The sequence below is a fragment of the Falco biarmicus genome, chromosome 9, assembly GCF_023638135.1.
Source record: "Falco biarmicus isolate bFalBia1 chromosome 9, bFalBia1.pri, whole genome shotgun sequence".
NCBI lineage: Eukaryota > Metazoa > Chordata > Aves > Falconiformes > Falconidae > Falco > Falco biarmicus.
This window is the reverse complement of record NC_079296.1, coordinates 1,958,217-1,983,664: the sequence shown is the minus strand read 5'-3', so window position 1 is coordinate 1,983,664 and position 25,448 is coordinate 1,958,217. Positions and strand designations below refer to the sequence as shown.

Genomic DNA, 25,448 nt, shown 5'->3' with positions numbered 1-25,448 from the left:
TCTTTTAAAGTGAGGTTTTCCCTGTGTCCCAAGAGGTGCAGTTGAACCTTTGTGTAACCAGATGAACACAGCTGTATGTTTACAACCTCAAGCTACAATATGAGAGATTAATATATTCCTTACTATGTTAAAACTACTATGTTAAAACATCTAACAGTTGTTGTCTTTTCAGACAGCTCTTCGATTTTTTTTTTTTTTTTTTTAAATAGAGAGAGAGAAAAAACCCCACAACATGAGATTGGCAAGGCTGTTGGTCTGGACTGCTGGGAGCATTTAGCCCCAGTGTGATGTAAGAACAAATAGCAATCACATTGTTTTGAAAATTTGTGGGTGCAGTGGCTCGCTACAGCTTTTTCCTGTCTTCACTGTAGGTGATCTTTCAGGTTGTGTCTGTATGTTATAGAAGAGATGAAGATGGGTATGTTCTGTTACAGTCTGCAGGTTTCACTGAGTTGTGGTGTTTTGTTGGTTTTTTTCTTGGAACATAACAGTGGGGATAATGGTGGGATAATGGTGAAAACTTTGAATGATAATTTAATGGTTTCAGGAAATAAGTCTTAGGAAATACGTGTGTAAGAGAATCATGAGTTGTATCCTGAAGTATCTTGTGATACTTCATAACATAACATAAGTTGTCTCCTTAAATCTTGTGAGACAGCCTTTTGTCTAAATGCTATGGGTGGAGCCACACTTAGTTACCATTTCCTTTACTGTTCTGAAAAAGGTAGAGATAATTCAGAAAGTCAGGAGAGCAACCTAAGTTTTTAGGAGGTTTGCAGCTGCAGGACTAGCTGTACAGTACTTCTTGAAATGAAGATGAAGTACAGGAGAATTGGAGCTGTTACAACTGTTCTCCATTGTGCTGCAGTTCTCCTGTATAAACTCACCTGATGGGCTTTTGGTAATGGTAGGAAAATTATTTTAATGTGATTTTTTTAGACAGCGTAGTGTTGTCAGAGATGTACTACTTTGGGGAGCAATGAAACAAGAATGTAATTGAAAGAATTGGAAACAATCACAGAAACGGGAAAAGCTAAGACCTTTCACAATTCTCCGCATTCTGTCACCAAGCTGACCATGAAGTACCACTTCGAAGAGTATTTGAATTTGCTGTCTTCTTTCACGCAGCATGTGAGTATAGGGAAGTAATGATCATAGTGACCTGTTTTAAAAGTGAGCAAACACTCCATAGGAGTTAGCTCTATGCCAGCAGCATGAAGTTCTTCTAAACTAGTTACACATATGGCTAATGCATTGTTCAGTGTTTGGCCCCTGTATCTTAGTCCTTGGGTTATGTGTTGTGTTCTACCTGGATATGCTGTGATAGCATGATACCAAAGGAGCGCAAGAAGAGAGTGGAGTATGAACGTGACGTAAGGATATTGCCATGCTAAGTATTTTCAGGATGTTTTGATGATTTAGTTGCAGACATATAAGTTGAATGTACATATACACATCATGCACATTGAAGAAGCTCATAAGCAAATCTCCTAATGTAGGCATCAGTCTACTGCGTATGTTTTCTTCTGAAAAAAACAGTGGTTAGTTGTAGATGTCAGCAGGAGTTTTACTGCCTTAATACTACAGTCGTAATTGTTAGAGCACTGTGGCCAGGATCTAGAGCTGGTAGATGCATTTAATATTTCTTACCTAAAACTTAACTGTTTTCCATAGTCCAGTAGATAAACCAGTGGAAGATAAAGTTTGAATGCTGTTTGAAAATTTTGGGGTTTTCGTATGACCTACAGAAAGTTCTTCCTTCTTGAGATATGTGGAAATTCAGCTGAAAATTGCTTTGGTTTTGGTGTTGTAATATTTATACACTTCACACATGTTAATAGTAGTTACGTGTCTGAGTCATGAGGCAGAGTGGTGTGAAAGTAAGTAATTATCTGTACTTTGCTATGAGTTATCTGAACTAAAAGAGGATGAAATCTGAACATGTCAAAATAACATTTGTTGCTTTATTAACAGATTACAATATTACAGGGGTAATCTAATATATTAAAAACCCTGCTTTCAGTTATATACAACACATGCTACATCACTTGTCAGTTTAATGCACATCATACTGTTGTAAAGAAGTGATGAGGTAATAAGGGAAAAAGTGTGCAAGCACATGCACACAAACACACAGTAATTATTCTACAGGCTTACTGAAGGTTATAGTTAACTTGTAGAGGCTTTTGCTCTCCCTCTTATACGCACTCTTTAACTTACGTTTTTCTTAGTAGTTGTTGTTTTGAAATGGGTCTTATAACAATCTGTTCTAGAAACCTACCTCAGAATAATATTAGAATTATCCCAGTCTGTATTTCATAGTTGTGACTGACCTCTAAATATAGATGAGTAAATCTATTTAATAATTTGACAGTAATATGTTATAATTGTGAAATATGGTAAATATAACTTCTCTTGGCTACAGGTTACTTCTTTATATAATTTTCGTCTACTGGCTAAGGATATTAAATAGCTTATATATTGGTATCCATCATTTGCCTGCAAAGTTGGATAGTCCCTTTAATTTATATACAGCCATTTCTGATTACAGAGGCTAACAGCAGGTAATGACTGAAGTCAGGTACAAAATACTGTGACAGTTATTGTGTAGTATAACATTGTTGGCTATACGGCATGTTTTATATGTTTTAAATCTGGATGAATTTCCATATGCAGGTAGCTACATCATTTTGGTAAGAAAAACCATTAGTGTTTTTAATCTAAAATACTTGAATCAAATGTGAATTCTGATTTAAAGGAGCAGATAATTAAAATGCTCAAAGTGAAGGAGAAGGACTGGATTTATCGTGACAGTAGTGGTTTGGGTATCTGCTCTCGAAATCAAATCATGTAGTACTAACTTCATTCACGCAGTTGACAAAGATTAAATCAGAATAATCACACTAATGTACATATACCAGCTACACAGTTCAAAGGATATAATTTCCTGTGTCAAATGATTGCTAATAATAATAAAAAACTCTTGCTGTACAGTTTGTAATATTTCCTGTATTTTGAGAATATTTATACATAACATACAAAAATATTTAAATGTTATGGCGGTATTTTTACCATCCAGACTTAATTTACAGGGAATAAAAACCAGAAAGTTTATCAACAGTCCGTCTAAACTGCCAGTTCTAAAAGGCTTAATGGAACTACTTTTAGTACCAAGAGACGTTCTGAATGTTATGTCATTTCAGTTCCTTTTTTTTCTTCAGCTTTTTTTTTTCCTGGAACGATTATTGAAAATACAATATACAATCCTTCACATCTTAGCAATAAATGTACAATATCTTACATTCCTCATTTCTGAAAAGATAATTCCAGGTAATAACATCATAGCTTTACGTGATTTTTAGAACAAGAGAGCAAACCAACACAAGAATTATTTCAGTGGAATGTGTTTGGGTTAGGTCTTATCATCATAACAACTTTCTTCAGTGAATATGATCCTCCCCGGAATTCAGCCCAGTAAACGCCATCCTGATACCGACTGCGGTAGTGTCCTCCACGATACCAGACCCCATTGAGGTTTGAATGAGCACATGCATTGTACCACCATCCTCCCTTCTGGTAATGAGCACAGTTACCTGCAAAAGAAAGCTCTGATTCAGTCTTAGGAGTAAATGAACAATCTTACAGCAAGCAAGCAAAGCACAAAACCAAGTTTGGTTTTGGTGGTTGTTTTTTTGTTGTTTGCTTGTTTGACTGCGTGTTTAACTTGTAGATACTATGTAGTATGAGGTGAATTTAGGCTTCTTCAGGAGCCAGCTCTGTAGCTAGGTTCTACAGATAGACTCATTAGTGTTGCGTTCCCTGGCCGGAAAATTTATTTGCGTTACTGTTTCAAATAACCTCCCATAGTGTAGTTTACACACCCTTGTTTAGTGTAAATGATAAATATTTCAATGGGAATTTCTGTTTCGGTGTTAGTACCTATAAGGGTTGACACAGCAGTCTGTGCTTCAGAAGTTACTAATTGACAAATCTCCAAAAATGCAGTTTCTTTTTTTGTGTGTCTGTGTATGTCTAAGTATTTTTCCTTTTTAAAAAAGGAGAAGAAAAAAATAAAAGGGGTGTGAGCAAGGCAAAAAAAGCAACGCAGCTAAAAGGGGCCTCGTACCTGTGTATACATCGTGGTCCCGATCCAGCGTGGTGAACTGTTTGCCGTTGTGCCAAGTGAAGGAGTCTCCCGCATTGCCATTGTAGCGTCCCAGTCTCAGCTTGTAGTACTCACTTTCTGGCTCCAGCCTGAAGCTAGCATACTCGGCAAATACTTTTCGACCTGACCAGTCTTCCATTGTTATGAGCAGTTTGTAGTTGCCTTGATTTGTTAACCAATAAATATTTTCTAATCCGAGCCAATATTCTCCATCTATATTACCAAATCCTTGCTGTAAAGGAAGCAAGAGAAGCATGTTAATGTTGCGTATCTGTTTTAGTGGTAAATCTTAGTGTATTCTTAAGTAGAAAACCACAGTAACTTATTTTATAGAGACTTTCCCTTCTGGAAGGGTAAACACAAGCTCCTTTTCAAGTAAGCTGTTGGCCGGATTCTAAAATCACCTTTCTTATTGACCCTACTGATGATTTTAGAGGGTAGAAAACATTAAACTGCTCACTTGTCCTAACCTTGTATGTCTCCCAGTTCCTGAAAAAGTTGACAGAGCCGTCCAGCCGCCTCTGAATGACTGTCCAGCCGCCAGGGTCGTGCCGTTGGTCACACCAGACCTGCATAAGCTGGTTTGTGTTTTCTGGTTTTACAAGATAGATGGAGCTTGTATCGTGGCCGTCTTCCAATGCTTGTAGACAGTCTCTCCAGGGCCCTGTGTCAAAACAGAAGGACTCTGCATCACAATGCAGCTGAGCAGGGCCAGTTTTCAGCTGGTAGATTTTTACAGTAGATTTGCTCCTGCTGAATAGTACATTTGTTTTTCCTCTTATTGAAGGTACAGTATCTGCTAAGTGTTTGCAGGCAGGTTCATTTGTTGTAACTTCATTTCTGGAACATTTCACAGTTAATTACTGATAAAAGGTAGATATTTTTTTAAAAATGTATTGTAAGGCAGCCACACTTACAACATTGATTATATCGTCAAAGAAACAAAATATGAATGACTCCATAGATAAGTATTAATAATTTCCTTTAGAAAACAAATGTGGTTTGACTCTTTCTATTTTTGAGAAATTCAGCTTTTTAGATCCCCCAAAATGTCACTGACACAGATATTAACAATGGAACTGGCAGCACAAATTAATAATGTAGGTGTTACTGTTGCAGGTATTACCTTAATAAATGCTAACACAAGATACAAATGAAGATTTGTAACATGGAATGCCCATTTATATTGTGAGAGAGATTTTAGATAAATGAGATGACTTTTAAAATACTTCGCATTCACAGAGATTACAGATATTGCTCTCCTATTTTCAGAAGTGCATTTTTTTCCTTGAGTTTATAGAGTCCATAAAGAGCTTACTTTCAAAAAGAGTATCGTACATTCATGACTTTTATAGACACTTTCTCCAGTGGAAAGATAGATAGATTCATTAAGAATTTGAGAAATTTAGATACAAACAATTTACCAGTCTGTGGTGATACCTGCAGGTAGACTTCCCCAGCTGCTCTGCTGCCTGAGTTCAAGGGTGAAGTCAACAAGAATCCTTAGGATTAGAGACCTAATTCATTCCCCCTGCCGCCTGAATGAGGAGTCATATGTTGCTCTCAAGAGTAATTTATCTTCTAAATTATTTCAGTTCATCTACCCTTTTTCGTAATTCGCTCTCCAACACCAGTAATGATAGAGCTAGCCTCGTACTCCGTAATTGAGTTAGTACTAAGTAAATTTTACAGAAACAACCTCAGTGTTTTGAAGGGTTGGGGTGGGGGTTTTTTGGTCTTTTTGACTAATTCATCAACAAGTCAGTGTACCAAGAGGCAGTCCAAGTTTTTGATCTGTACCCATGCGCTGCTCTTCTTTCCTTAGTCATGTTCACAGGCTGTTCCTAGAGTGCTGCTTCTAAGCCCCTTCTCGGTTTCTGTTGTGACTAACTGTTTGGATTTCTGGCAGTGTAGCTGTAGATGCAGTATTGTCTGACACAGTTGCATGGCTACTTCTGTGATGTGGAAGAAGACAAATGTAATGAGTGCTGGTATTTCACATTGCTCTTGTTTATTTTATCACAATGTGTGTGGAGTGGCACTTACCAAAACCAAAAAAGAGCATGTCAGTTCAAAGTCATTATTGAAGAAACTCCTAAAACAGTCAACCACAGTTCTTTCATCTTGTCTTCATAAATACATAGGGGCGTATGATGTATTTACAGCTTTCTAATCTTGCAAGTTTTTTAGGCCACATGGCAACAGTGCTCTACTGCACGATTCTTTTCTCTGAAAGTGCTTTAAGATGAAGATAAACTGTTATAAATACTTCAAAGCAGAGTGTGCTACTACATTTCCATGACAGGTGGTTAGACTTCCAAAATTTTTTACTGAGCTGTATAGTCTGAGGTTTGTCATCTGGCACCAGAAATTAAAGGGAACATACTGAAGATGACTGGCCCCAGCACAGATCTCTATAAGAGACCATGACTAATTCTGCCTCATGAAAAAATAATTAAGGGATATTTATGGTTTATTTATGTGAGGCTCGCTCTTTGTACTTTGCAGCTTAATTTCAACACCTTTAGGAAGAAACCTGTTCAGTGCTTTGTGGAAATATGTATGTACAGTTATCAACAAGAACTGTGTCTTGTACAGTTATCAACAAGAACTGTGTCTGCATAGGCACTGAGCCCTTCAAATACCTCTAAAAGTGATACAGAATTGGTATTACAAACCCCAAGCTGATTCTTATTCAAGGTGATGGGATGATGATGTGTGATTCAGACTGGTTTACTGCTTGTTCTACTGTTCTTAGCATATTTTCTATCTATTAGTGGAAATATTTTTTTTTTCAATATCACATTGGCCACCTTTCATTCCTCACATACCAAGGCAATTCTGTGAGATTACACATTAGTTAATTGTTTCATATTCAGTTCCCTTTAGAACTCTTGGCAGATGTGCTTTACTCTTTGCAGTTTGTTAATATTCACTTTCCATTGGCTTTATATCCTCTTCTACCAACATTTCGGTTTGAGATAAATCCTGCAGGGTTCCCTCTTCGCCACTAGCCTAGTCAACACAGGAACCTCAAAGTGTCCTCTCAGTGAATACTCATACCAAAGTTAATCTAGATTTTCTACTGTTGCCTTCATTTTTGAGAGTATATCTTATATTTCCCTATAAACTTTTAGTCATGCTTCCTGTTCCTGATGTGTTAGAAATCAGATTTATTATGCCCTTTTTTCCTTTTGCAAGTGATTCTTAAGATTTTCATGTGTCTTTATATTTAACCTGACAGAATAGGTTGTTCTCTTATTTCCCGATTTGGACGTGACTTCAGTGCTCTGAGCGATGTCATCTTTCTTGTAATACTGCTCTTTTACCAAGCTGCTTAACCATGACAAGATTGCCTGGTCTTCTCAAAGTCCTTTTTTTGGGATGAAAGGATAGTTCTGGATTTCTGGTAGGGTGTCTTTAAACAGTCTCTATGGTACTTAAAAACTTTTTATCTTTTCAGTTAGCACTTCTAGTTTATGCATTTTTGTTTGTTAGAATATTCTGCTATTTTGTGTTGTTTGTAACTCCATGTTTCGGATAGGCTATTATATCAAATTTTGCTAAAACCCCGATTTTCTAGTTCTTGGATCTGTTTTCTTTCTTTCCTTTTTTTTTATGTGTGTGTTTTGTTTAAGTGGTAGTATTTGGAAGCACATATGATTGGCTTGGCCTTGCATTTATATATTGGCATAATACTTCTTTACCCTGTTTAAATAATCTTCAGATCACATTTCAGTATTTCTTACTTGAATTGCTCCTATCCAGAGTTTTTACTTGATAGTACAGAATCTGAATTGCTTCACCTAAAAAATGTATCGGTTCAAACCACCGGCTTCATTAAGCCGTAATTAGCGGTATGAATATATAGTCTGTCTTGTTACTATGTATGTTTAATTTTCTATGCTACTAATGCCTTTTTTGAAAAAGTGTGTGACCATATAAGATTAGCATACACTGTATATTAATATTACGTTAACCTTAGCAGCATTGCTTGCTGCTCATTATTTAACTATTTCACTGTATTTTTTATAATGCAGCATGGGGTTAAAATGTTTACCTGCAAGTTTTATCTGGTAGAGTATAATAAACTGGTTTGTGTGCATGTTTGTCTAGGAATAATGTCTTCCACAGCAGTTGCACAAGAAAACATACATTTCATATCATTCATACAATTGGTGTAACTGGCTAGGAAATGTTTTGTTCTCAGAAAAAATTGGTTGATTTGTTGGGTAAAGATGATGAATCATATTCATTCAGTTTTCAAGTTCATCTTTCATTTGTCTTGTGTCTAGTCATCTTCCAGTGTTGCACTAGCAAATTCATACAAAGCAGAATATTTTTATAAACTATTTATGTAACTCTGGTTTATGCAGAATATGTAGCAGTGCTTCACATAACAGTGCTTGTCCTGTTGCGTGTAGAATTCTACATTCTAAGAAATTATTGTATCAGATCTGCTTGAGTTACTGACCTTGTGAGATAAACTTTTTGATGTTGTAAACTAAAACCTGTTGTAGATAAACCACATCTAATTTTCGCATTGGTATATTAAAACTTGCCGTTGCTAAGCATTAATGCATGCAAAGTTGCTGGGGTTTGGTATGTTATAGCCCTGCTTCCCACCCCAAACCTCTGGGTTGTAACTCTAAGGGGTTGTTGTTAGTGTCACAGCTAAACCATTTAATCCTTAAGTCTTTCATTAGACTTCTAGCTCTTTCAAACAAGTCTTAAGGAGCAATGTTCCTAAATAGGACTATAGAAATTTTACTTGGAGTTAATATTTTGCTTAGTAGAATGGAATACAATATAATTGCAGTCATTTTGAACAATCGTGGTGTTGACATCAGGTGACTTACTGGCTATTTACTGATATTTTTAAAATTTTTCTTATTTTTCTGTAGAATTTCAGTGATGTGTACATGTTCAGTATTTCGCAGAGAGGATTAAACTTACCTAACTTATTCTTTTGCGCATAAGTGGGAAACAAGAATGCACAAATAAGAATTTGAAGTAAACCATTTATGGATAAAATTGCAAATCCTTCTACTCTGAATCAAAACCAAGTATTTTTTACATTTTCTTTTATTTTTGCAAAGAATGCACAACAGGAGCATTGGGGCATCTTTTTTACACTTCATAAAATAAGACTTTATGGGAAATGCGTGGATCAAAGCATGATGGTAGATCTTGCAGAGAAATTAACTTGTCTATTATAATGTGTGTATCTCTAAAATTATTTTATATCCAATGATGTCCACATTTTACAATACATTCTTTGAGCTTCTTTTCTCTAGAACATTTTACTGTGAGGCTGGGGTTCTTTAATTTATCTACATCATGTTTTTCTGCTTTGCTGCTGATGTTGTTGTTATGTAGTCATCAGCTTTTATCATCTGAAGAGGCAGTAGACCATGACATCTCTGAAATTCCCAGTGCTTCAAATGTTACTAGTAAATTTCTAGCAAGATGCTATTCATCTGTGTCTTGCCTCTCAAGTCTGCCACTTCAGATATGCCAGAGAAATACTTCAGAATTACTGTCTTGTTTTAGATCATAGCCATAATAATGTTTTTTTCTGAAATGCCTTCCTCTGAGTGTAAGCACAAGAGTCTAGTATCCTAGTACTGCATAAAGTCGTTAAAGAAAGGGCCACTGCTCTTAAGATTTTGAATTATAAGTAACTTACAGAGTAGGCTGTTTCAAAAATACTCATGTAGAAATAAGATGAGCACTTTATAAGTCATGTGTATAGAACTCTCTTTAATTTGGTTAAAATTCATTTCTGTGGCAGTTACTATGCTCTCCAGTTCAGATTCCTGTTTTGACTAAGGTAAATGCGATTGGGCCACTCATATTACTGGTTGGCCAGCAGTAGCAGATATTGCCTCTTTTTTTGCAAAAAAAATTGGGCAGCAACTGTGTAAACTTCCTTTATAGCTTATGTGCCACTGTTAGGAGAAAAGGATGGGTTTTTTTACTAGGACTGTTGTTTTACAATAACAAAATGTAAGTCTTCCTTCTGATTTCATCTTGTTCTCCCTTGAAAAAGGAGAGCATCCTGACTTTCAGACAGATAATTTTGATAAAATCACTTCTAGGGAGTGAGGCAGACCTTTGAGGAATAGTACCTTTGTCATCTAAACAGTACATGTTTACTGGCACAAACGCATTTAACTACAAAATGTTGGTCGTATTAGATGTCTAGGATGGAGATACAGCTGTGTAATGAAGAGACCACACATTTATGTTACATAAAGACCAGAACAGGTTTTGATAACTGACTGTGTGAGATGTACTGTATTGCTTTGGATGTGCACCCATTTATGCCAAGTTGAAGAAGGTGAAATAAGTCTTAAAATTGCATCTGCAGTTCTGCTAACCCAAACCACGTGATTATTTTTTTTTCCCCAACCGTTTTTGTCTTGCATCTCCTTTATTTCTGTTTTCTGCAGCCATTAATGGTGTTTGGATTAATAAAAAATTTCTCTAATCATATTTTATTTCTTGACCTTAACTTGAATAATTAAACTGTACTAAACATGTTCTCAAATATTTTCTCAAATATTTTTTTAATGTGCAATTAAAAAATAAAAAGGAGAGGGTGCTAGGATTATTATAGAATGGTTTGGGTTGGAAGGGACCTTTAAAGGCCACCTAGTCCAAGCCCCCTGCAGTGAGCAGGGACATCTCCAACTAGATCAGGTTGCTCAGAGCCCTGTCCAGCCTGGCCTTGAATGTTTCCAGGGATGGGGCATCTGCCACCTCTCTGGGCACCCTGTGCCAGTGTTTTACCACCCTCATTGTAAAGAATTTCTTCCTTGTGCCTACTCTGAATCTACCTTCTTTTAGTTTAAAGCCATTGCCCCTTGTCCTGTTGCTACAGGCCCTGCTAAAATGTCCCTCTCCTGCTTTCTTGCCGGCCCCTTTAGGTACTGTCAGGCTGCTCAAAGGTCTCCGGGGAGCCTTCCCTTCTCCAGGCTGAACGGCCCTAACTCTCTCAGCCCTTCCTCACAGGAGAGGTGCTCCAGCCCTCTGAGATCTTTATGGCCCTCCTCTGGACCTGCTCCAACAGGTCCATGTAAATTGCTTTTATGAATTAAAGATTCACTTAATTGTGCTCTGCACTAATACTTTCACCACACTGCATTATTTTTTACAAAAATTAGATTTCATATTTCAGGCTCTTGTATATGACTTTTATGGGTTTGGTGAGAGTCTGTAATCGTATATTGTGCTTCATGGGGAACTGGAAGCTTGGGTCCACATAGCTTTTAATTAATTTTGAATCATTAACACAAATGAAAGGGAAATACAAGGTGTGTTTTAAAACAGTGAAATAACTGAAGTCACATTCTACACAGTTTATGTACATAATTAACTTAAATGTGTGGGTTTTGACACTTGTTGCCTACCTCTTCCAGCTGTCTCTTGGTTGGGAAAAGAATACAGCAAATAAAAAAAATACATAGCAAGTTTTTGGAATTTGTTAGGGATGAGGTTGTCATAGATACCTAAAATAGAGAAAGCAAAAACTCACAGGATATATTACATTTGAACCTAGTTAGTAGAGAAGAATTGACTGAAAATGTGAAATGGAAAGCAGTGTAGGTGATCGTGGTTGGGAAATAACAGAGGCCACAATTCTTAAGAAAGGAAAGTGGAAAGCAAAACGAAGAAAATGAACTTAAATGTAACAGACACTAGCAAATTCAGAGTGTGTACAGAGAAAATGCTTTAGACAGTCAGTACAAGTGAAGAATTTGAGTTTGTTGAAGAGTCTCCGAGGACATTGCAATAGACTTTGCTATTTTAGAAGGTGGCTATGGAAAAGGATAAGAAACTGAGCTGGCTAAATCATGACCTTTCCGGTAGCTTTGGAGATATGAAGAAGGCTCAGACAAAGCAGATGCTAGCTCCAGGTATTAGGCATGGCTGGTGTCTGCGGGGTTGGTTTCCTTCTTTGTTTTTAACAAAACAACAACCAACAGCCCCCCACCCCAAAAAAAACCCAACAGTGCAGACAAAACATATAAAATGAAATAAAGCTACTGAGAGTAGTAAGACACTAGTAAGTCTGTGATCAAGGGAAAATAGTGGTCTGATCCTTTGTGAGGAAGGAGAGCTGTCAACAGATTAAACTTGAGAAGGCATTTAACATTTTTCTTCCATTTTGCCTCAGTTTCATTGCACAGGTTGGGTGATCAGTGGTTAGTAGAGCCAGGAGCTTTGGCAAAGGTTGAGAACTCAAGACATAGTATCGAAAGGACTGGACAAATGGATTTTTTCCCAGTGGCTGGGGAGTTGTGTGGTGGGTTTTGTTTGTTTTGGGGGGTGGTAGGGGTGGTTTTGTGGGTTTCTCCTAGTGCATTCCAAACACCTGGCTGAAGCATCATTTACAGCATTAATTGTGGGATAAGATTTTGTTTGAGATGTGCTTTTTGAGGGGAGAATATTCTGGAGGATGAGGAAAAGGTATTTACGTGTTCCTTGCCCAAAAAGGAAGGTGAGGAGAGGGGATGAGGATACCCTGGAAGTGAACAGTTGAATAGCTTAACTTGAGTTGTCAGAAATTTGCTTCAACAAACCAAGCTGCTGCAAACAAGAAAATAAAGAGAGAAATGAGCATTGTAATGGATTTGTGCAGAAGAAATGTGAGACTTCTTTTTCTGATAAGTTACGTAGATAAGGGAGAAGTAGCAGGTGTCAAATCTTATTTTAGAATCGAGGACTTAGGAAGGGACTTCTGGAGATGAGCATGAAAAATAGCTGGATAAGCAAAGCAGCACTTCCTCAGGTGAAGATCTAGAGAGGTTCTAGAGGGCTGTAAGTTGCTGACAAGTCTGTGTTTTACTTTGCAAAAAAGGAAGGTGCTGTATGAGGATAGATCAACAAAAGTACTCTGCACGTGAAGTAACTTTTCTCTTCTGCTCTGTGATGGTGAAGCCTCTGCTCCAGTTTGGGTACTTAAAAGCACAAGAGTGTACAGGAAGGGGAAAGGTCTTAACACTTGAAAGATACTTCACTTACAGAAAGATAGGAAATAAAGCTTGAACCTACTCTGAGATCGAAGTCAAGATGTAATTATTAAAGAGGCTATCCTGTAGTGTATTGCTCCAAAGAAATTGTAATAGACGTGAATTTTTTCTGTTTTGTTTTTGTGTTTGTTTGGGGTTTTGTTGTTGGTTTTTGGTTTGTTTTTTTTACATAGACCATTAGAATCATGATATTTTTGGCTGAGGTTCTGCATGCCAAAATGCAAGCTTTGGTGAGTTAATCTCTGGCAATATTGTGAAAAACTGCTTTGTAGCAAAGTGCTTTAGAGACTGCTTTAGACTGAAAGGCCTGCTCAAGTTTATTTCATTGTGGATATTCCCATGGAGAAATAAGGGTTTTGTTTTGGGTTGGTTTGTGTTGGTTTTTTAATGTGACAGTGGTATTATTTGATAACTTTAAAGAGTTCGATGATGTCTTTTGGAATATGTTGCAGATAGCCTTGAAATACATTCTGAGTGCAGTTTGTGTGCCTGTCTTAGTTTCAGGTATCTTTTGGTCCCCTATCTTTTTTCTGAAGCAAGTACATGTTGCCCAGACACTGAAGAACAGACTTCTCTTGTATGGGACACATATTATTTGAACTACATTTTTTAAATATGTGGCACCATATATGAAACTGGGTTCTTTACCTGTTACTACTTTATCATGTAGATCAATTGATCTCTAATGTGATTTCAGATGCCTCTAATCTTGCTTACAGCAGAACTCTTAAGACTCTTAGAGAGCTGTGTATAATCCCTTACTGTTCTACCACTTGCTTCCCTTTGCTCCTGTCTTAGAGCTCTAGTGCCCTGTAGGAGGTACAGAGCAGATACATAATCCTTTTTGAGTTACATGAGCACAAAAAGTATCACATGCTAGATCAGCTAATCTGTAATAACTTCATAAATGTTTACACAAAGAGTGTCAAACCCCTTCAGATGTCATGAATTGTAACAGTTCTGTCTTGGGCACAGGGTAAATAAAATTTAGATGATTGACTGTTGATTAGTAAGATTTTTCTGCAGCTCCTTTATCCCAAACATATAATATAAATGGTGGGTTTGTCCTGGCAAACTAACATGAGAAAAATCTGTGGGGCTAGTGTATCTGAATCTGTTACATTCAGAATTCTTTTTTTTTTTTTGCTTCCTTTCTGTGCTTGTACAACACATATATTAAAAATACACAAGACAGATATACAGACAACCTCAGATCTAAGAAATCTCACTTAGTTAAAAATAATTAATTTGCATTTATTTTGCTAAATAAATACTGTCTCCATTTTTTTTATATTACAGTTAAAATGTTCCCCACTGCATAGTAGCAGAAACTAATGCAGATGTATCAATAACAATAATATTACTTACCAGATGGTTTATCAGTTGAGGTTGGAATACTAGTAACTGCCGGCATAGTTGGTAAGGTAGGTGGCAGAACCTTTAAGTTCTGATCACTCTGAATCTCATTAGTAGATATCTGGTTAATAATGCGATTGTAAGTAGGAGGCTGGTATACTTTATTTGGTGGCTGTGGAGTTTGTGGCAGTGGCTTTATGGGTGGCATTCTTTGACAGTGTTCTTCCAGTTGGGCAATTATTATTGACTGATTGTTGGCAATTGACATCAGATGTTGGTACTTGTGCTCTAGGTCTTTGTACTTGTTTGCAAGCTGTAACATATCTGCAGTTTGGTTCAAAATCTTATTTTCAAGTTGAGAAAGTTCTAAGGCATTGTCACGTTTTCGGATAATTTCATGTAGTAACTGCATATAGAGTTGTGTGACACGAGAATTCATATTTCTGCTCTCTTTTCTTAAGAGTTTAACCTCATTAACAATCCCGCCATCCACCTCTACCAGTTGCTGGAGAGTTTCTATTTGTCTCTTTTGTTTAAGAAGTTCATTGTTAAGTAACTGTAATTCTTGTTTATTTACCCTGTTTTCAAGTAGAACTTCAGGCTCCTTAGAATTAACACAAATGGCACCTGTCACTCTCTGCTGAGGTACAATAAAGGTATAAGTGCATTTGTCCTGTGTCTCACTGGAACGCTTATGTCTGTTCATATAAATGAATTCTTGTTCTGTTTCCTCATCATTGCCTTCAAATTCCTGTGTTTTGCTAGCAGTAGCTCCCACAACAGCGATTAGCATTAAACAGATGAATCTTGTTGTCATCATGATCCTCTAGTTCTGGTCAAATATTCTTCTGCAAAGAAGCTTTTAAAATCTGTTTTAAAATAAATTCAATAGTAAGTAACAAATAGGAAATCAATGCAAACTTACAATTGATAATCTGTTCTACAACTTACAAAATACTACACAGTAACTAGTATGTCTGCATACAAATGAGGTATTTTTCTTATCCAGCATGATCTTCTGTTGGCTAAGGACGTCCTGGGCAATAGTTGTATCATTCTATGGCCAGAACTGTGGTTACTAGTTGCTAGTGTATCTAAGCCCTGCCAAGAACCACAAGAAACTAAGTAATAAATGCCAGAATTTGAAGAGTTCTTTCTTCTAGGCAAGTACCACAAAAGTTTCCAGGATTGGTGTTTTCATTTTAATAGGAATTATATTTTCATTTCTTACAGTTACAAATATAACTTTTAAATGTAAATGGAATGTAAGTTAATATGTGCTGTTAAAAGTTCTAAAAATATCAAATACCTCATTTGCAGTATTTTACAACTGCAGATATGTTGCAGGAGATGTAGCTTAGGTGAAATGTAACAATTTTACTTTAGTCAGCAGTATTGAACCTCATAGTTAAAAAAAAAAGGAAAAACTTACTCCATATTAGTCCTTATAATTATGAAATAAAAACTCTACTTCCCAGATATCATAGGCAGTAAAATTTGTTGGTTTTTCAGACTAGTAGAATTTACAACTAAAATATTTATTGTGACTCTTACTATAGACACTGTCTTTACACTCAACCTGATCATTTAGCTTCTTAGTCCTTTCTTGGAAGGGTAAAAACACATATGTGCATGATGGGCAAAGATGACCCCCAGCTATTAAAATTAGCTAGTAGTGTTTATTGATGTAGTGCAACAGTACCCTTTTGGTGGAATTAAAGTAACTTAGTTCTCAGAGGAGATTCATAGCCAAGGTGGAAATTTGAGGCATTGCAGTCTCTTAAGAAGTAAGTCAGTACCAGAACATTGTAGGCAACAGTTGTCTTGGAAACATGAGCTTAGCATTGTCACTATTGCCAGGAATGCCCTTGTCACAGACCAGTCTTATCAGCTGCTTGAACAGCACTCTGCTAGCATGTATTTCTACCGGCTTTTTGTTGGTGCTGCCATCATATTTTTCTTTGCTTGTAAAACTGCACATGAAATAAGAATTAACAAGAAATAAGCTTAAATAACTGTCACCTTTCTACTTGGTCATCTTTAGTACAATGATTTTTTTTTTTAAATTACTTGAAATGATAATAGTAACAGCTGTGAGAAGCTGGCACAAGTCCAGCTGAGCACTGCCCACATGGATAGCTGGAGGCTGGCAGACATGACATATGAGGAGCCTCAGAAAGAGCTAGGTTTGTTTAGCCTCCAGACGAGAAGGTGAAGGAGACATCTTGCTGCTGTCCTCAGCTACTTAACGGGTGTTTGTAAAAATGGATTCTTTTTGGAAGTGCACAGTGAAAGTATAATGGTCAATGGATACAGATTGCTGCAGGAAAAATGCATTTTGTGTTTTAGAAAAAAAGGATTTCACAGTGAGTGTGACAAAGGACCAAAGCAGTGCCCCAAAGCGGTTGTAGAATCTCCATTCCTGGGAATACATAGTTTCGATTTAGGCAAGGCTCTGAGCAGCATTGCCTGATGTGGAAATTAGCTTTGCTTTGTAAGATCAAGGTGAGGTCCCATCCAGTCTGAATTGTCCTGTGATTCTAGGCAGCAGCTGAGTTTTAAGAAATTTTTTTGAGTTTCAAGATACTGATGGATATGCATGCTAAAATACTTATTCATAGGGTTGTTAGTCACTCTGATTTTTTTCTGTTGTTTTGCAGTAAACCATAGAACTTACTGTAAATGTTTCAAACAAAAGCGCCAGGACCTGATCCTTCTTAAAGTTTTTGGATATACCTTTTTGCCTCAGTTTCTTATTTGGAATAAACTCACTTTCGGTTTTGCAAATGGAAAGGAATTGTGCTTTTCAGAACTTGTCAAAAATCTTGAAAACTTATGAGATAAGAGTTTGCAGTTTGACATGGTTTCTGTAAGCAAAGGAATGGTATTTGGAGCCCTGGAAAACAGGGAACATAAATTCACCCCAGACAGCTTTAACTTGCATAATAAGCATTTGCACAGCAGGTCACACTTGGAAACCCTGGCAGTTTTCCAGGGCTCATATTCCTGCACAGATGGACTGTTTTTGCAAATGTGTCTCACATATAGGTGTAAAATGGATTTTATTTCACTGTTTGAATTTAAATTCTTCCCCCCCCCCAACTGTAATTACTGTGACCATTGAAAAGAAACTAATTTTTTCCTCAGTTCACTTGTCTTTGTTAGAGCATCTCATGTCTTCAGTTGAGCATTTGGGGTGCACATTCTTTTCCAGGCTGAAGAAATACAGAGCAACATATAACAGTTTGATTTTCCCCCAGTTTTTTTTAAGAACTGTTTAGGAAAAAAATGGAACAGCGTTCATCAGACTCGTCTTAACGTATCAGTTCAAACATCTTTCAAAATAGAACAGAACAGGCTATTTCAGCTGGAAGGGACCTACAATGATCATCTAGTCCCACTGCCTGGCCACTGCAGGGCTGACCAAAAGTTACAGCACAGTATTAAGGGCATTGTCCAAATGCCTCTTAAACACTAACAGGCACAGGGCATCAGCCACCTCTCTGGGATGCCTCTTCTGGGGCTTGACCACTATTTGCAGAAGGTAAGCCATCAGTGAATGACACCAGCATGATTAGGCCATGCTGAAATGCTTCTCTCTCATGGCCTTGCCTGCATGTCACTTTTTCTAAGGTGTTCTTCCTGTAAGAAAAAAGACCGGAAGGAAAAGTACATTGGTAAGAGAATGCTCCTGTACCAAGAGAAACAAGCACCATACTGTCTTCAGATGTCCTTCTTCCTGCAGTCTGTTTATGAAGTGATCTCTTAAGTCTTTTGTTGTCTGTACTTGTTCAATTAAAAAAAAAAAGTGTTCTGAATGAGGCCTATTTTTTCCATATTGTGATGGACTACATAACATAAATGGCATTCTTTCTTTTCTGCAGTTGGATTTAAATGACATTCATAAACCATGCTTATTTGAACAACTCTCAATGATTAATCTTTCAGGGAGAAAAAAGCTTACTGGAGGAAGTGGGGAGGGAAGCCAGAGGAACAATTTCAGGGAAGAATTTAATGCTTTTTAGTGTCTTCCCCTTTGAGTAGGAGGACATCAGAATTTCTTCCCATGGGAGAGGAAGATATTATTTATTTGATGTCTAACACACTAGCTTTCAGTTTTCTTCTATTGCGCTCATGCCAAGTAATAGCTAGTGTTCTTTATACTTAACTAGTGCTGTTGCTTGCTGATTGCTGTTTTTCCGGTTTCTCTGTCTCAGCCCTGCTCTTCCTCTCTCCCTCTCCCAGTAACTCTTCTGCCATGGACTGGGAGGGAACTGTATCACTTGGACCATATTTGTCCCCAGCGCAGAACTGCACTTAGGCAGCTGTACACTTTTCAAGCTCACCATTGCACAAAGCTACACTATACAAAAGCATGCTTGTAGGTTTGGTGCAGATTTTCTTAATTACTGGAAATGGAGCACGTCTGTCTTTTATCCTCATGCACACTGACAAACTTGAACAAGCAAGCATACAAACAAAAAACAGGAGAAGTGAAAGAAGCACACTTAGAAAGATAGATATGTGTCATTTTAATCAAAAATCAAATAGAACTTCTAATTAGGAAAAGTATGGAAGTTTGTAATAATTTCATTTCCAGATTCTGGCTGTTCAAGACTTTTGTACACGTAAAAGCACTTTTCATGGGAGTTCAGTTGGCACAAACTTGCCCTAGTGCAGATACACTTCAAACTAACTGTGTTTGGTTACCCTACTGGGCAGTATAGATTGCTTTATTCAGGCAAAATGGCTGGTTTTGGTGTTGGGTTTTTTTTCTTATTTGTCTTTTGCTAGTATAACTGCATCTGTATGAAAACTTGTGGCAGCGTTGTTGTGTGGATTATAATCATAGTATTTTTCATACTCCTAGCCAGCATAAGTGCTTTGGTTGAAATTTCAGTTTGTAGACTAAATGTTGGCCCCTATCTGTGTATATAACTGAAAGTAGGTAATAATAGGTTGGTTTGTTTGTTTGTTCATTGTTTGCCCAACTGAGGATGTTCCCATGATCTGCTGAAAAAAGAGGAAATAAACTTTCTGAAAGGGTATCAGATGTTTCAGGATTTGATTGTTTTTTCCTGTCCTTTAAAGGGAAAATGTAAAGAAAATCTTTCTTTGGCTGTGCTTTGAAATATTTTTCTGTCCTGTACTCTCCCATGCTTATATGGGACTTCTGATTAGTCAAAATATATTGCCTTTTGATTGTTACAGATATATTGAAATTTATACATATTTCAACATGATTTGAGTATTTCACCATCTAAAATTATGCAGGTGTTTCACATCGTGGAGTTTAATCACTGTCATGATCCTGAAATAATACAAGGCAAAAATACTTCTACGTGCAAAGTATCACTGTTTGGCAAATGCTCACTTTTTAATCAGCTTGCCATAAGAGGAAGCATTAATTTATGTTTTTTAAGCTACTTGAACACATTTCATTGTGGATATTTCAACACGTATACCTTTTTCATTATTTATAAGTTCTGATGCCATGCTTCAGAGGATCTCATTTTTACAAAATAGACGGGTTGACTATCTCTTTCAGGTTTTATGAAATATTTTACTCATTCTTGGGCTTTTCTTTTTACAGAAGAGAACAAAGGTATGTTTCCATCAGATGAAAAATATATTTGTAATAACAAAATAAAGCATCGTTAAGCTTATTTGAAAATACTGCCAATAGTCTTTCAGTGCTATGGCTGTTCTTTGTTGCGTGAAATTTGTTCATAAAATAGATGTTTGCAGTGTTGCTTTGGAAAGAAAGGTGTTCGTGAAAGCCTGAGTGTATGTTGTGGGCCGTGTTGCATCTAGACCTCAAGTAGTTTTGCAGTGTGGAGTCTTTCAGCCATTGAGAGATTGGCAACTTGCCTCTGGGAGTTCATACAATATTCTTTTTACAGCTATGCTTTTCAGTGTTTTGCAAAAAAAGAGCTGAGATTATAGGAAGAACACTGCGTGGTGGCTGAACACTGAACTTTATTATGCTTTGCTTTGGATTACAAGTCTGTTCAAGGAGGAAATGTTTTGACATTGAAGGAAGACACCACCTGTAGTATAGCCTTTTGGAGAAATACAAAAGCAAAATAATGATCTGTGTAAGTCCTGTGTGGAAAACCTCTTAACTAAGACAAACATGGAAAACAACTGCCTAGATTTCAAACTGGAATATAAATTTATCTTAAATTGCATGGGTATGCATGGGTTACTCCTACAGGAAAGGAACATAAAGGAACCCAGTAGGTAAAAGTAGTAAACTGGTTTTTGCTGCTGCTCTTGTTTTTCTATATATAGTAAACTGTTATTAAGCCAGAGGACTGTAGGTATGAAAGTGTGATGCGCTGAGCTACATAAATGCAGCTTTTGTACGAGCGATATGTGACACTGTCTATCCTTGGGGACTGCTTTACAGAGAAGGCAATTTTCTGTGCTAGAACTAGGATATTAGAGAAGGGGATTTCTGGGGACTTCGTTAACTATTTGAATGGCAGTATAGTTGAATTTATTACAATGGTAATCTAATTAAGAAAAAACACTATCAATTTTGTTTGAGGATCTAATACATCAGAACCTGGTAATATAATGAAGGTAGAAGCAATTCTCCAAAAAGTGAGACTAGATTTTTAATGGCTTGTATGTCACAGCTCAGGAACTAAGGAGGCATTTTTAGTTTACAGGGCTTCAGTTATAATAATTATGGTAAACAAGGTGAAGGAGTAGATTTTCCTATGTGACTTTTTACACTTAGGCAGGAGTGCTCAGTAAACTGTCAAAATAAAATAGGATTCTCCATTTAAGTCATTTTACCTTTGGGATAACAACTATTGTTTTTACAACAAACCACTACCATTTTCTATCGCTGTCACTCGGCCTCCCTAAAAAGGCTCCCAGAGTATTACATCCCCTAGAGAGTTAATTCCAGAATTTGTGTGTGTGTGTGTGTGTGTGTTATTTCACTCTCTATTTTCTATACATGGTTTTATTTGTGTCATACATTCTTTGTTGTTGTTGTTAATAGGTGAGTTTAATTTCTTTAAAGAGTGGATAGGCAAGGTCCAACACTGACAGCTTGCTCCCATCCTTGTAACTTGCTCTGACTCAAGGGCTTGTAGTCTAGAGGCTGGATTGGTGAGAGTGTGTGCAGGTCTGACATGCCAGAATCTAATGCACCGTAACAAAACTGATACTTCAGAGCCTTTCAGAAATACCCAGATGATGAAAAAAACACATATATAAGAAGGATGAGGTACACACTCTTTGCACAACACAGTTTTCTGACCTTTCCCTGTACAGTTGTTTTGACTTAGAAGAAACCAGTAGCAGTGATATCCTACATACAGTTGAGTTCATTTTGCTACGCTAAATTGCTGTTACAAAATTCAGTTCTGTGGGTTAATCAGTTCTTGTGTGCTGGCCATAATTAATATAACGAGGCTAGCAGTCATTCAGTGAGCTGGCTTTTCCTACATATCTTACATGCTGCGGTACCTTTTGTGCAAACTGCTCAAGCATTTAGACATATAAATGAAGACGCATTCGCAAAAGGCATAGTGTCAGCTGTTACCACATTGATTCTTGAAAAGATAAACTGTTTGATTGTGTGAATTCACATTTCTATCATGAAGAAACATTAAAAACAGCAACAGATCTTCACTGTTTCTTTAGTACTTTTGTCTCTGATGCTAAAAGGGGTTTTTAGATCAGTGCAGTTTTACATTTTAATTGGATTGTAAAAACAATGGAGCAAGGGTGTCGAAAATGAAGATCAGAGGGCTTGCTTTGGTTTTTTCTTAACAAACATTAGTTCTTGCTTCTGCAGTATCCTTTGATAGTCAGTGTTTGTGGACTTGCAGTTAGCTGGCATGTTCCAGGCACCAGGCCAGTAATATGATCTGGATTTCACAACATCATTGTGATAAGATAGATAAGCATGAATTTTCTGAAGCTGCTTTCTTTCTTAGTCCCTGCCCCTTTTCTCAGAGCTCTGTTCTTACTCCTTCTCCCAAACATTCTCTTGCATGGAATTACATTAATCTATCCTCCCAATTTTTCAGGTAATCTTTATATTTAATGTGACTTAATAATTTTTGCTCCTTTTCTAAGGAGAGAGACTTCCACTGGTATGGGTTTTCTTTCAGAATTAACTAGTGTGGTTTGATTTTTAGATGAAGAGTACTGCTGTTAAAAACCTGATCACAGATAGGATTTTTTTTTCCAGTTTCGTAAAAGGAAATGGCAATTCACAGTGAAAATACAGCACAGTACTGTGCATGCCACATGTATTAGGGAAAGCTTTAAAGTTTCATTTGAAGTTTCAAAGTAAATATATATAATGGAGGATAAGGAAGGGCTGACACCTAACAGCATGCAGCTTCAATTATGAAAACATGATGTAAAACTAAATTGAACAATTTAACCCCAAACTCACAGGGGGAATGATTTTTGGGGGGTTGCCACTAGTTACAAATTACATTGTAAGCAGTGTCACACTATCAGAAACCAATTAATTGCTTTGGATACTTTTACTACAATGTATTCTGTACTCAGCTTTTCTGTCTACTTAAAATTGTGGTGAAATTTCAGTTCAAACGCTAGTTCATTCTTAAAAGGAAAACTTTTTTCATTGAGGGGAATGGATGACTAAATCAACGCTTCAGAATGAGAGTAACTTAATTAGCTCTTGGAGAGCTTTTGTTTTTAAGTACTATCAAGTGCTGCAAGAAACCATGTATCTTTTGCTGCCATGTAACTTTTTTTTTAAGTTTTGGCAAAAGGTAGCTTATTTAGTTATAAGAAGTACAAATTTTCTGTCTGGATTACCAAGAATTTTAGTCATGCTGTTTGTGGATTGTTTTTTGTGCTTTACTAAAGTTCTGTCATAGATGTGGAATGTAATTATTGAGAGGGCACTGCTTTTGTTGTTGCTTCCCTTAACAGTGGCCTCACCTTATTTTCACTTAATCCAATCACCACTAAAAGGTGCTCATACTGTGTGTGCTCATATGTGCGCATGCAGATTGTCCATAATAGTCCTTAAACAGATTCATGTCTTAATAAATGTGACTCATTTTGCCCATGAAAAATAGCAGTTAGATCATACAGTAAATATGTAACACTTACACAGAGGTACTCGTAAATGCTGGGTTCTTTTTTAAATGAAATTTTTGCAAAATCTTTCAAATACTTATTGTATAGACTAAAGTTCCAGGAACTTTTACATCCCCGTGATGAGACACGAGGGTAAGACTGAATTAAGAGATACAGGTGGTCCTTTAGGAAAGTGACCACAGAAATTAGTATGTCCTAGAAAGTTTGTTGAAAGGCAAGCATACATTTTCGGTGCATTAGAGGAAGCATGAAGCCCAGAGTTACATACAGAATTAAATGAGACTGAAAAGATTTCATATTCCTGAAAATCATGGCAAGAAGGCTCTTTGCTGCCTGGCATCTGTGTCTCAACGTGAGACACTGCGTCTAATGTCTCAACTATCTTTACAGCTGTATTTTACTATGTTCGTTCTTTTTTTTTTTTTTTTGAAAGGAACGAGCAGGCTCTAGCTGGGTGTCGCGGGGCGCAGCACTGTCCCCCCCGCCCCCCACCCGCCCCGGGCCGCCCGCCCGTGGGGGCCCCGGCGCCGGCCGCGCTCTGCCTTACCCGGGCCGGCTGGGGCCGCGCTCTGCGCTGCTGCGCCCTCAGCGCGCCTCCATCAGCGGGCGGCGGGGCCGCTCGGCCGCGGCAGCCTCGGGAGCGCTGCGCGGCGGCGGCGGGCTGCCAGAGGCTTCTCCGTTTTTCTTCTTCCAGGCGCCCCGCAGCCGGGCTCCCCGGGCGCAGCCCCGCTGCCGTGGCGGCGCGGCGGGACCTTCTCCAGGCGAGAGGGGCGAGCCCAGCGCTAGGATTCACAGCCTGGCGCCCATCGCCCCGCGCCAGGCGCCGGCAGCCTGGCTCGGACTTCGGCTCCTTTGTGGCAGGCTCACATCCTGGCGGGGGGAAAAGGCAGGGAAAAAAAAAAAAGTAAGTCAGGCCCGCACGGAGCTGGTTGGACAAGCGCGCTTCCTCCTCCCACCGGCGCCGGGACCCGCCAGCGACAGACCTCCTGGCCCCGCCGCGGGCCCGCCCGCTCGCCCGGGGCTGCCTCTCGCCACGCCGCCGGCAGCCGCGGGCTCGGCCGGGCACGGCGGCCGGGCCCGCAGCCCCGGGGGCCACCGGCTCAGGGCTGGCCGCCGACCAGTGTGAGAAGCGCCGCACCCCCTGCGTGTGAAAGCGATGACCTTCGGCCTCGGGCGGAGGTCGCGGGGCAGTGTCCGAGCGGGCGGGCCTGCCGGGCAGCCGCTGTCCGCGCCTCGGCTGCCCCTCGGGCCGGGCGGCAGCGGCAAGCGCGGCCGCGTTACTCGGGGCAGCGCCGCTGCACTGCTTCCCGGGACATGCCTGTCGGGAAACGGCCAGCTCCCAGAAACGGAGGAAAATGAAATTGTCCAAATTCAAGCAAACTCTTAAAATGATCGAACGCAGGTTGAGAATCGGTAACGCGGCGGAACGCCGGCGCGTGTGTTCGGTCGTTGTTCGCCGGGCGCCGCTGCCCGGCCTCGCTGTGCGGCTGCGGCGGGCCCACCCGCCCGCCAGGGTGTTTGAATTAACGTCGAATGTGTCTTTAAAGATGCATTTATAACTTGTTGGGAATCTTGCAAAGAAATTTTAAAAATTAAAAGTGAAACTTCATAGTATTCAAATGTATAAAAATGTAAAACAGTTTAGCTACTTTTTGTCAGCACTTTAGCAAACCGAACTTATTTCAGTCATTGTATCTCACAGTCATCTTTAGAAAGCAGTACCACATGGACATGATATATTTGTTCATGGTTTTTCAGGCAGTTTTAAAGAACCTGGGTTT

At 38.4% G+C, this 25,448-nt stretch overlaps 2 protein-coding genes across 15 annotated transcripts in view; one reads left to right on the top strand and one right to left on the bottom strand.

Annotated features, from left to right (window-relative positions):
- The window catches only part of RALGPS1 (Ral GEF with PH domain and SH3 binding motif 1), a 120,283-nt gene that overhangs the window by 39,460 nt on the left and 55,375 nt on the right, over positions 1-25,448 (top strand). The gene's annotated exons all lie outside the window — the stretch shown is intronic.
- Positions 1,945-24,571, bottom strand: ANGPTL2 (angiopoietin like 2). 2 transcript variants are annotated; one of them, XM_056352990.1, is made up of 5 exons: positions 24,215-24,571; positions 14,572-15,428; positions 4,636-4,829; positions 4,127-4,397; positions 1,945-3,593 (listed from the first exon to the last, which is right to left on the bottom strand). In XM_056352990.1, the coding sequence occupies exons 2-5, from the start codon at positions 15,377-15,379 to the stop codon at positions 3,394-3,396; spliced, it is 1,473 nt and encodes a 490-aa protein (XP_056208965.1). In that variant the 5' UTR covers positions 15,380-15,428; positions 24,215-24,571; the 3' UTR covers positions 1,945-3,393. The 2 variants fall into 2 exon arrangements, with proteins under 2 accessions (XP_056208965.1, XP_056208966.1); XM_056352991.1 differs by lacking the exon at positions 24,215-24,571 and having other exon boundaries at positions 14,572-15,429.

Bases quoted from the DNA above. Each gene is read 5' to 3' on its own strand.
- ANGPTL2 (XM_056352990.1), bottom strand. From the start codon at position 15,379: ATGATGACAACAAGATTCATCTGTTTAATGCTAATCGCTGTTGTGGGA. The intron at 4,398-4,635 runs GTTAGGACAAGT...CTTCCTTTACAG, and splicing joins GGAACTGGGAGACATACAAG to CAAGGATTTGGTAATATAGA. The intron at 3,594-4,126 runs GTACGAGGCCCC...TTTCTTTTGCAG, and splicing joins GGACCACGATGTATACACAG to GTAACTGTGCTCATTACCAG.